The 10,642-nt window shown below is 43.3% G+C and overlaps 1 protein-coding gene across 1 annotated transcript in view; it reads right to left on the bottom strand.

Annotated features, from left to right (window-relative positions):
* Positions 1–6,086: 6,086 nt before the first annotated feature.
* Positions 6,087–10,642, bottom strand: part of LOC126258329 (uncharacterized protein C05D11.1-like) — a 123,764-nt gene continuing 119,208 nt past the window's right edge. The window contains exon 19 of the mRNA XM_049955634.1: positions 6,087–6,757. Within this exon, the coding sequence (XP_049811591.1) occupies positions 6,697–6,757 (61 nt within the window). The 3' untranslated portion in view covers positions 6,087–6,696. The remainder of the gene's footprint in view (positions 6,758–10,642) is intronic.

Genomic DNA, 10,642 nt, shown 5'->3' with positions numbered 1-10,642 from the left:
GCAAATATAGTAAAAAAAGTCACCTGATTGAACAAGAAAATATCTATTCTGTTGGGATTATATGTTTTTAAAAGAACATAATAATAACCAATGCATACAGAAAGAAAGTATTGACTGCACAAAAGTGAGCAGTAAGAATATTATTTGGTGTTCACCCACGGACATCACATAGATATCTCTTCAAGGAGCTAGGCATTTTAACTGCGCCATTACAATACAAATTTTTAGCTAATGAATTTTGTCATAAATAATCCATCACAAATTGATGATAACAGTAATGTCCACATGTGCAACATTAGAGGGAATAATGGCCTTTATTATCCATCATTAAAGATATCAAAGGCTCAGAAAAGAGTTCAAAATGTAGCAATAAAAATTTTTGATCATTTGCACAATAACATAAAATGTCTTGACAGGCAACAAAGCAAATTTTAAGTCTAATCTAATATCATTTCTCCTGATAACTCCTTCCGTTCCATCGATGAATTCCTAGATGATAGTAATAAAAAAATAAAAAATAAATGTATTTAAGTGTAGTTGCATGAGTAGGAATAAAATGATAATGTGATCATTAATGTTAATAATAATGTATACATATCCTGTAAACTATCAACATTTCAATAAAAGAATTGTTCAAATGATCTCTGAAACTAAGTAATTAATGACCTAGCTTTATGTTTCATGAATACATTCATTCAGATGAGGTACTGTTTTAACGTCAAGTTGAACACATATATTTCGAAACGACACAACACACATAAGTCACTGAGCAAGTTGACAAAGCAAGACATGTGAACACAGTAACATTCGAATGAACACCGAGTCCAAGTCTAGCGGCCGCTGGCTGGCTGGCCGCTTAGGTGGCGTGGCTGCTGCATGGCTGGCAGACAGTGCCGCATGTAGACGACGCGCGTAATTGCGCAGCGGCACTTTGAATGATCAGCGAGTCACAACACTTTTCCCCCCTTTGAAATTTTCACACTGGTCTTGATGGAGGTGGCCTGTAGATTGCTAACGTCCATAGGTGTTGTTTGACTGGCTGTAAAGTCTCGAGGAGGAGGCTTCCCGTATGGACGGAAGTATCCCCGATGATACCAGGTCGAGATGACAGGAGACGTAGGGGGCGAATCAGCTGGGGCCCCATGCACCAATTTGCCCGTTGCGGCAAGTCCAGTTGATATAACAGGAGACATGGGCGATGTGTCGGCGTCCGTAGGAGAAGGAGGCAAGTAGATTGGCTCCGACAGATGATGGTCATCCGGTTCCTGCATGGGCACGTCTCCTGGTGGCGTCCATTCTTGTACTGCCACAGAGATGATGGTGAGAGGGCTGCGTTGTGAGTATTGAGAGATGCCAAGATCCCGAGTGTCAGGTAGAGCCGAAGGTGGTGTAGTGGCATTCGGAACAGGCGTTGCCAGTACACGAGGCTGAAGCTGGTCCGAATGACGCACTGCAACACCCGTGTTCGTCTGGATTTCATACAGGCGTCGGCCACGGTGTCGAAAAATGCGGCCCGGACTCCATTTTGGCCACCTGCCATATCCCCGTACCCAGACAAGGTCGTCGGCAGTGAACTGGCCAAGCGAAGACACCCGCAGCCGTGAGGTGGAAGGCCGCAGAAGATGAAGTAGTGTGTGGGGCTGTCGGCCATAGAGCTCAGCCGGGCTGTGGTCGCCCATGGGGGTGAAACGGTAAGAAGCCAGAAACTGGAGAAGCGCATCATCAGCAGCAGAAGAAGTCAGGAGTTTCCGCATCTGAGCCTTAAATGTGTGGACCAGTCATTCAGCCTCACCATTTGATTGTGGATAGAACGGAGGGGCCGTAACATTCATAACGCCGTGACAAGCACAAAAATCTGCAAATTCGGAAGAGGCAAATTGCGGACCATTATCAGTAACAAGAGTAGAGGGAAGGCCTTCCAAAGAAAAAATTCGGGAGAGAGCACTGGTGGTTACCGCGGTGGTAGGCGACGTGCAACGGACAATGAAAGGAAAGTTAGAGTAGGCGTCAATTACGAGGAGCCAATAAGTACCTAAAAAAGGTCCCGCAAAGTCAGCATGAATGCGCTCCCAGGCCGTCTCAGGCGAAGGCCACGGTGACAAAGATGACTTCGGGGCGGCGGCCTGTGACACACAAGGGCCGCAGGCAGCGACCATGTGTGCTATTTCAGAGTCGATGCCAGGCCAGTACACATGACGGCGCGCCAGAGATTTTGTGCGAAAGACACCCCAGTGCCCTTGGTGAAGGAGGCGCTAGACCGAAGCACATAAAGACGCAGGTACAACAACACGCGGCGAAGCATTGTCAGTGGAAAGGAGGATAACACCATCCTTAGCCGTGAGGCGGTAGCGCAAAGCTTAGTAGTTCCGCAACGGGTCAGAAGTTTAGCGGACGGACGATCTGGCCAACCCTTCTGAATACAGCGTAAAACCCGGGAGAGGGTAGAATCAGAGCCCGTAGCAGCCGCCAGCCAGTCCCCAGTGATGGGGAACCCGCTGCTCGGCAACATCCAGGTGGAAACACAAAAGTTCGTCCCTATCGAATGCCAGATCGGGACCCATGGGAAGGCGAGACAGTGCATCAGCATTCGCATGTTGAGACGTCGGCCGGAAATGAACCTCATAATTGAAACGAGACAAGTAAAGAGCCCAACGCTGGAGGCGGTGTGCAGCCTTGTCGGGAAGTGACGAAGATGGATGAAACAAGGAAACAAGTGGTTTGTGATCCGTAACAAGATGAAATTTCAATCCATAGAGAAAAACACCAAACTTATGAAGAGCATAAATAATGGCCAAAGCTTCTTTTTCAATTTGAGAATACTTTTGTTGGGCATCCGTGAGTGTTTTGGAGGCATAAGCAATGGGTTGTTCAGAGCCGTAAGAAAAATGGTGCGCAAGGACTGCACCGACCCCGTATTGAGAGGTGTCCGTGGCAAGAACAAGATGTTGACCAGGTCGATAAGTAGCCAGGCACGGGGCCTGTTTCAGCGTAGTCTTCAATTTCTGGAAAGCCGCATCACATGACGCGGACCAGTGAAAAGGCACTTTTTACGCAACAGGCGATGCAACGGCTGAGCCACCGAAGCAGCAGACGGTAAAAACTTGTGATAGTATGCCATTTTCCCCAAGAAGGCCTGCAGTTCCTTAACAGATGTAGGGCGAGGAAGGGCATCGATCGCAGCAACAGTTTGCTGAAGCGGACGAATACCATCCCGAGAGAGTTGAAACCCCAAGTAAGTGATAGATGCCTGAAAAAATTGTGACTTCTGAAGATTACACTTAAGACCGGCAGTCTGTAAGACATGAAAAAGCGTGCGGAGGTTCTGCAGATGTTCTTCAATGGTGGAGCCAGTGACAACAATGTCGTCCATGTAATTTATACACCCAGGGACAGGGAGCAATAATTGTTCCAAGAATCTCTGAAAGAGAGCAGGGGCGCTGGCAACCCCGAATGGCAATTGTTGGTATTGATAGAGGCCGAAAGGCGTGTTAAGGACCAGAAACTGCCGGGAAGCAGCGTCGAGAGGAAGTTGATGATAAGCTTCCGACAGGTCAATTTTAGAAAAATACTGGCCTCCCACAAGTTAAGTGAACAATTCTTCAGGTCGGGGCATGGGGTAAGTGTCGATGAGGCATTGCGCATTTACAGTGGCTTTAAAATCGCCACAGAGATGAATATCACCATTGGGCTTAGCAACGACGACAGGAGAGGACCACTCACTGGAAGTGACAGGAAGCAAGACCCCTGAAGCAATGAGACAATCCAGCTCCCGTTTTACCCGATCACGAAGTGCCACAGGAAAGGGCTGAGCCCGAAAACACATAGGCCGAGCAGTGGGTTTGAGCGAGATATGAGCTTCCAAGTCGTTTGCACGGCCTAACCCTGGAGAAAAAAGGGACGAAAATGTCGTCGACAAGGAATCCAATTGAGCATAAGGAATACCATCAGAGACGATATTGATAGAGTCATCTATGGAGAACCCAAAAACGCGAAAGGCATCAAAACCAAAAAGATTCTCTGCGTTACTCTGGTCGACCACAAATATTGCAACAGTGCGAACGACGGATTTGTAAGATACCTCAGCATTAAATTATCCCAAGAGAGAAATCTTCTGTTTATTGTACGTCCGTAATTGCTGAGTGACAGGTCATAGGTGTGGAGAACCCAACTGAAGATGCGTCTGAGAATTAATTATAGTGGCATCAGAACAGGTATCCACCTGCATGCGAACATCCTGACCAAGGATTTGGACAGTGAGGAATAACTTCCCTGAAAGGGAAGAAGCGCAATTGACAGACAACACAGAAGCAGAATCAGCGTCACGGTCATGAACATCATGTATACGGTCGGATTTGCAAACGGCAGACACATGACCCTTCTTTTTGCAATTGTGACACACGGCCCAACGTTGGGGACAGTCCTCCCGTGAATGTTTCGTAAAACATCGCGGACATGAAGGAAGTTGCTGGGGGTTTTGCTGCAGTTTCTTAGAGGGTTGTTTACGGTTTGGGCGAGGCTGCGCGTGGGAGCGTACTGTGGCCACGTCGGCCGGTGGGGACGCACCACACGCATCGTCAACAGCGCACAGAGGTTGTATTTCCCCGACGTCGCCCCATGCCTCTATTTGCTCCCCAGCGGCACAAGAAATTTCAAAAGACTGCGCGATGGATAGGACTTCATCTAGAGTCGGATTTGCCAACTGAAGGGCACGTTGCCAAACTTCTTTTTCGGGCGCCGACTGGATAATAGCATCCCATACCATGGAATCGGCATAGGATTCTTTGTGAACGTCAGTAACAAATTGACACTTTCGAATGAGGCCGTGAAGTTCAGCAGCCCAAGCGCGATAGGATTGATGCGATTGTTTTTGACAACGATAAAAGGCAACACGAGATGCTACCACATGTGTTTGCTTGTGAAAATAGACAGACAGCAGTGAGCACATTTCAGCAAAGGACAAAGACGCAGGATCTTTCAAAGGACTCAATTGCGACAACAACCGATACATTTGAGGTGAAATCCATGAAAGGAACAGAGACTTACATGTTTGTTCGTCCGTGACATGAAATGCAAAGAAGTGCTGTCGAAGGCATTTTTCGTAATCAGACCAGTCTTCCGCCGTCTCGTCATAAGGAGGAAAAGGAGGTATAGGCAACAACGAGAAACGCCTGCATTTGATGCCGCGATGAAATTGCGAATCGCCGATGTTAGAAGCATTTGCTGTTCAATGAGACCTTGCAATAGTTGCTCGACAGTAGCCATGGAAACCTGTGGGTCAACGATGAAAAGGAAAAATCCACTACCTCATCGCCAATTGTTTTAGCATCAAGTTGAACACATATATTTCGAAACGACACAACACATATAAGTCACTGAGCAAGTTGACAAAGCAAGACACGTGAACACGGTAACATTCGAATGAGCACTGCGTCCAAGTCTAGCAGCCACTGGCTGGCTGGCTGGCCGCTTAGGTGGCGCGGCTGCTGCATGGCTGGCAGACAGCGCCGCATGTAGACGACGCGTGCACTTTGAATGTTCGGCAAGTCATAACAGGTACTACTACTACTTTTTCGTGCAAAAAATTTAGCCACTGTAAAGTATTGAACATGTTACATTTATCACAAACCATTTTTATTTGTTTCTGTCTCAAAGCAAGGTTTTTAAAGATTTTGATGTAAATAACAACTCTCATTGATCAATGTCAAAGAGTGGATCTTCCAGTATAATGCTCATATAACCTAGTTATTTACTGATGTACAAGCACAACTACTTTTTGCAACTTATTGTGGATTTGTGTGCATGTAATCAGATTGAAACACAGGTACCAATAACAGGGTATTTCAAATTTTCATTTCCTAAGTATAAAACATTCTCCAATGCCGATAAGTAGAAATTTTTTCACCCAGTCTAGTAAGGCAATAATTATGTTAAAGGTTTAAAATTAACATTAAGTGCTTCCTCTCACAGTGCTATACAATCTGAAAGTTGTGCTGAGTCAGATATTGGCTGTGAAAGGTTCTCAGTCAAAACCAAGAGGATAATACTGATGTTTGCATAGTAATTGATCTAAGAGTATGTAACAAATATTTGCAATAGTCAACAATGTACTTTTATTTGATGTAAAAAATATGTACTCTTTATTACATTTCAAACACAATATATTTTTTTAAAAAACAAACTTCAAAAAGTGCAAATGCTAATGTACAAAAGCACCAGTAGAAAAATTGAGTTTGGTCATTTGTTTTCAGTGGAGGCATACAACTGCCAGTCTCTGAGATAAATTAATAATGGCTTCAGAAATGCAACACAGCAAAAAATAAAAATGCACTCTAGCAAGAGCAATTTCAGTACTCCAAATGTTTATGTAATTATGACTATCTTGGTCAACAGTCTGATTTTGCCAAAAACAAACATGATAGCATTTGAAATGAAACAAAATTCGATTGATGAACTTCATAACCATGACAATCATGTTAATAACAGTGCACCCTCATCACAAGAAAAGAAACTAATAAAGTTTAATAAATTATCCACGCTGCATAAGCAACATTCAAACTGGCAATACAGACTCAGGCATGTCTGATCAGGGACCACACCATTACTCCTTGATGTTCATTAATTATAAAGGATGAATCATCATCTTTAGTCTCAGTAAACCCTTCAATTTTGATTTGCAATAGTCCACTATCATGGCAGTTACCACTGACTTAGATAACTTTCCTCTAGGCTGTTGTAAACTTGGAGATTTTTGTTCATCCTGGAAAAAGGAAATCAAACTTAAACACACACCACAGAATGCTTATAAAATGAAATGAGAAAATACAAATCGGAATTAATTATAATAGCAATTTTAACAAGATGGGAAAACCATAAAGTTTAATAGAAATCAGCCTGATATCCATGTACTTCTAGCTGCTAATGAAGTATTTTTCCAACGAATAGTATACTTATGGCATTTACATAAAACTCTTAGTTCTGAGCTGTAGGAAGGCCTCAAAGAAATTTCCCACCTCCACCACTCTAAAAATTGTCCAAAACATTGGTACATTTGTCATCTGTGATCAAAACTTGACTGCATCTTTGTTATTTGTGAATGAAGCAAGAGTCAAGTCTATAACTGCTACAAGCTGTGTCTGGGCACAAGCATAATGATAGGCAGCTGTCGGATCAGCCTGATTTTGATTCTTTCAAAAGGAAAATTAATGTAGAACATTTTAAAAATTATGAGACAGAATTTCTGGCCAGTGCTTAACTTCCAGATGACAAAAAATTCAGTACTACTGATGAGTGAGCAACTGCATCCTAACTTTCTAAACTACTAGTTCCTCAGGGAAGAAAGAGTGATGATTCATTAATTAGTTAGTTATTTGTATGTTCCATGGATCATAATAGCACCTCTCACTGTTGTTTTACTCCCTCCTGCACCACACACTTGTATCTGTGAACGTCATTGTTGTTTTCCAACTCATACTGATCATTGGCAACAAACCTCATAAGAGTGTAAATGCATCATGAGACTGTTGTCAGTATGCTACAGTATGAAGAGCAATCTACAAAAGGTTCTTGAATGGACACTGCATGTCATCCGTATTACATGCTTCTTTGCAACAAGGTTTAAAAGGAAGGACCTTCGTGGGATTTACCTGACTCTTTCCTTTTTAAGTTCTCAGCCTAACACTCCCTTGTCCCTGGGGAAGGAACTTCTAGTTCAAAAAACCAGGACGGTGTTGTGTAATTTCACATTGTCCTATCAGCTGTACTAAATTTTTCACCTCCTGAGTGCAAGAAATTCTGTCTCACGTGTTTTCAATTTTGATTTTGTGAGTTGAAGCTGCTGAACCACCCCCTGAAAACAGTGGCATCACAATCAGATATGCTCTGATAGTGGTAGTAGTGCCACACACACTGGCATTCAACAATGAAGAAGAAGATTACGATTTAGTGTCCCACTGATGATACCTGAGCAGCATGACCCAAGGAGAAAGAGTCTGAAAGTTGCATAAAGTTTTAAAGGAACAGTTATGTAAAACAAGAATGGAGCAATGGAAACAGTTTGTGGAGGCTAACTTAGAAACTGATCCCTGGGATGTACCATATAAAACAGTCTGCAAGAAAATACACTCACCAATAGTCTTATCCACGCTCAAAAGGAATGATGGGATGGTTAACAGAAAGTAGGGAACAGTCAGCTGCCGTGCTAATGAAACACTACTTCCTGACAATGGGGAAGAAGGCGAGACAGATGACAAGTGTAGGTTATGAAAAATGTTATGGGAAGACCATAGAAAGAATAAACTTGTGTACCCCTTCACACAAGAAGAAATAAGGCAAACAATTTTAAGACCGAAAAAGAAAAAATCTCCAGGGCCAGACAGATCCTTGCTAAGCACATGTCCAAAATTAAAGCAACAAACCAAAATTTGTCAATGTTGTGTATATTTTGCCACAAACAGTACAATCAGGTGATAGTAAAGTAGAAACAACATAAAGAATACAGAACAAAATCAACTGCAACACAATTAACGATAGATAAAAAAGTTGTTTTGTTTTTTTCCAACTTAATGGATTTACATACACACTCCAACAACTGGTGTGAGGTGCAACCACCACTGGCAAGCAACATAGGCCTGACAAATGATGGGGCATGCTGCGAATGACGCCATTAATCTCATGTTGAGGCAATACCGCCCATTCTTCCTACAGCATTGCTCACAAGTCTTTGAGAGTGGCTGACGGATGCTGGCGTGGTGCAACTCCTGTCCCTAGTGCATCCCAGATGTGCTCTATTGGATTCAAATTGGGAGAGTGAGCAGGCCACACCATGCATGCAATATTTTCCATTTCCAAGAACATCAACCATGCGTGCTCTATGAGGTCGAGTATTATCATTCCAAAGTCTGGGCCCACAGCACCTCGCGACAACCACACATGAGATCAAGATCGTGTCACGATACTGGACAGCAGTTGAACTTTGCTGATTTAACTGTACAACTTCATGAAGAGCATTCGAGTGGTCAACATAATCCCTGCCCACACCATTACGTATCATCCTCGATACAAGTCTTTCCACAATGGTTGGGTCCCGTAATCACAGTCCAGACCGAATAAGGACTCATCTGTGAAAAGAACTTTGACCCACTGTTTGACTAACTGCCAGTTACTGTGAAGTATTAAGGAGGTACCGCTGTGCCCTTACAGCCAAATAACAGTTCTCTCTTTCTGATGTTACACATGGTCGGCCCCACCCTGGTCTTCGGAATAGTTTCAATCTCTATAAACTGTCACCAAACCTGAAAAACAGTAGAATGATCCACATTCAGCCACCAAGCCACATCAGTTTGTGACTGTCCTGCTCCCATTCTTCCCATGCCCCTCCACTGTAGGGAGCCTGGTAGGCGTCTTTTCTGTGCCATACTGCACCGTCTGTGCTGTGTACACAATGATTGTGGATGTGGGACTACCCAGCAAAGACTGTCACATTTAATGTGTGGTTGTCTGTTGACTGGAATGGCATCTTTCATGCAGGACACAATCTTACGGTGTGAGTACATTGTGAATTAGACACAGTACAGGGAAATAGTGGTTTGTTGCTTTAATTTTGGACACCAGTGTAATACAATCCCTATGTGATGTATCAGATAGTTACTTGCGTGAACCGTACAAGTGTCTCTTGCAAGGAGGGGTCCCTGTACCGTGGAAGAGTACTGAAGCGTTAATAATCAGTAAAGAGCAAGATAAGGGTCCAGTGATATTTAAATTCTTTAGACCAATCTGTCTTTTGAATGTTCCCAGTAAGATGTTTGAAAAGCTATTACACAAATAATGATTGATATTGCTGGCGCATTCGTTAACCTACAGTGGCAGTCTTTCTTTGGTCGCCTTAGAGATTTAGTGTGTTCAGAAGCAGTGTACAACTGCCTGAGAGACTACTGCCACAGGCGACATGATTCGTAACATTCCCAGGAAAGAATGTAACAAAGACAATAATGAAAGGCTATCTGTAGGGATGAGTTTGTGGTACAGAATTTTGAGATTTAGCACTGGAGCCCATACTATGGAAGTTACATGACAGTGGACTGGTAGCATGTGTAAACGATGTGCTGTTCACTGTAGGTGGTGACTCCAGAAGAATTATAGAAGACAAATATAATGTGACACTCCACGATCTCTAAGGCTGGTGTCTAAGTGTTACATTATCACTAGCATCTCACAAGACAACGTACCTCCTGCTGAAAGGAAACCTAGTAAGAAACTTTAAAATAAACTAAGGGTATTTCTGGATGAATGTTATAACTCTGTACTTCATATAGAGGAAGCAGGCAGAGAGGGTACAAACATGATTAATAAAATTAAACCACTGCAAATAGGCAATATTGGCTTCCCTTGAGAAAAATCAGAGTATACTGCCAATCTACATAAGCATCAGTCATAGAATATAGTGCATATATTGCAGCTAGTGAAGCCAAACTCGTTAGCGAGAAGAGTTCAACAAGGAGTGCTACTACGGTAACAGGTGCCTACTGCCCTTACCCCGAATGATGCTTTGTTACTAATTCTATGCCCACTGGGCTTGGAAATCAGAAAAAAGGGAGCACTTCAATGATTAAAGAAAGAGAACCAAATGGAAGTACGAAAGGTGCTT

The sequence above is a fragment of the Schistocerca nitens genome, chromosome 1, assembly GCF_023898315.1.
Source record: "Schistocerca nitens isolate TAMUIC-IGC-003100 chromosome 1, iqSchNite1.1, whole genome shotgun sequence".
Taxonomy (NCBI): domain Eukaryota; kingdom Metazoa; phylum Arthropoda; class Insecta; order Orthoptera; family Acrididae; genus Schistocerca; species Schistocerca nitens.
The sequence above is the reverse complement of the archived record's forward strand: the minus strand, read 5'-3'. Positions and strand labels throughout refer to the sequence as shown.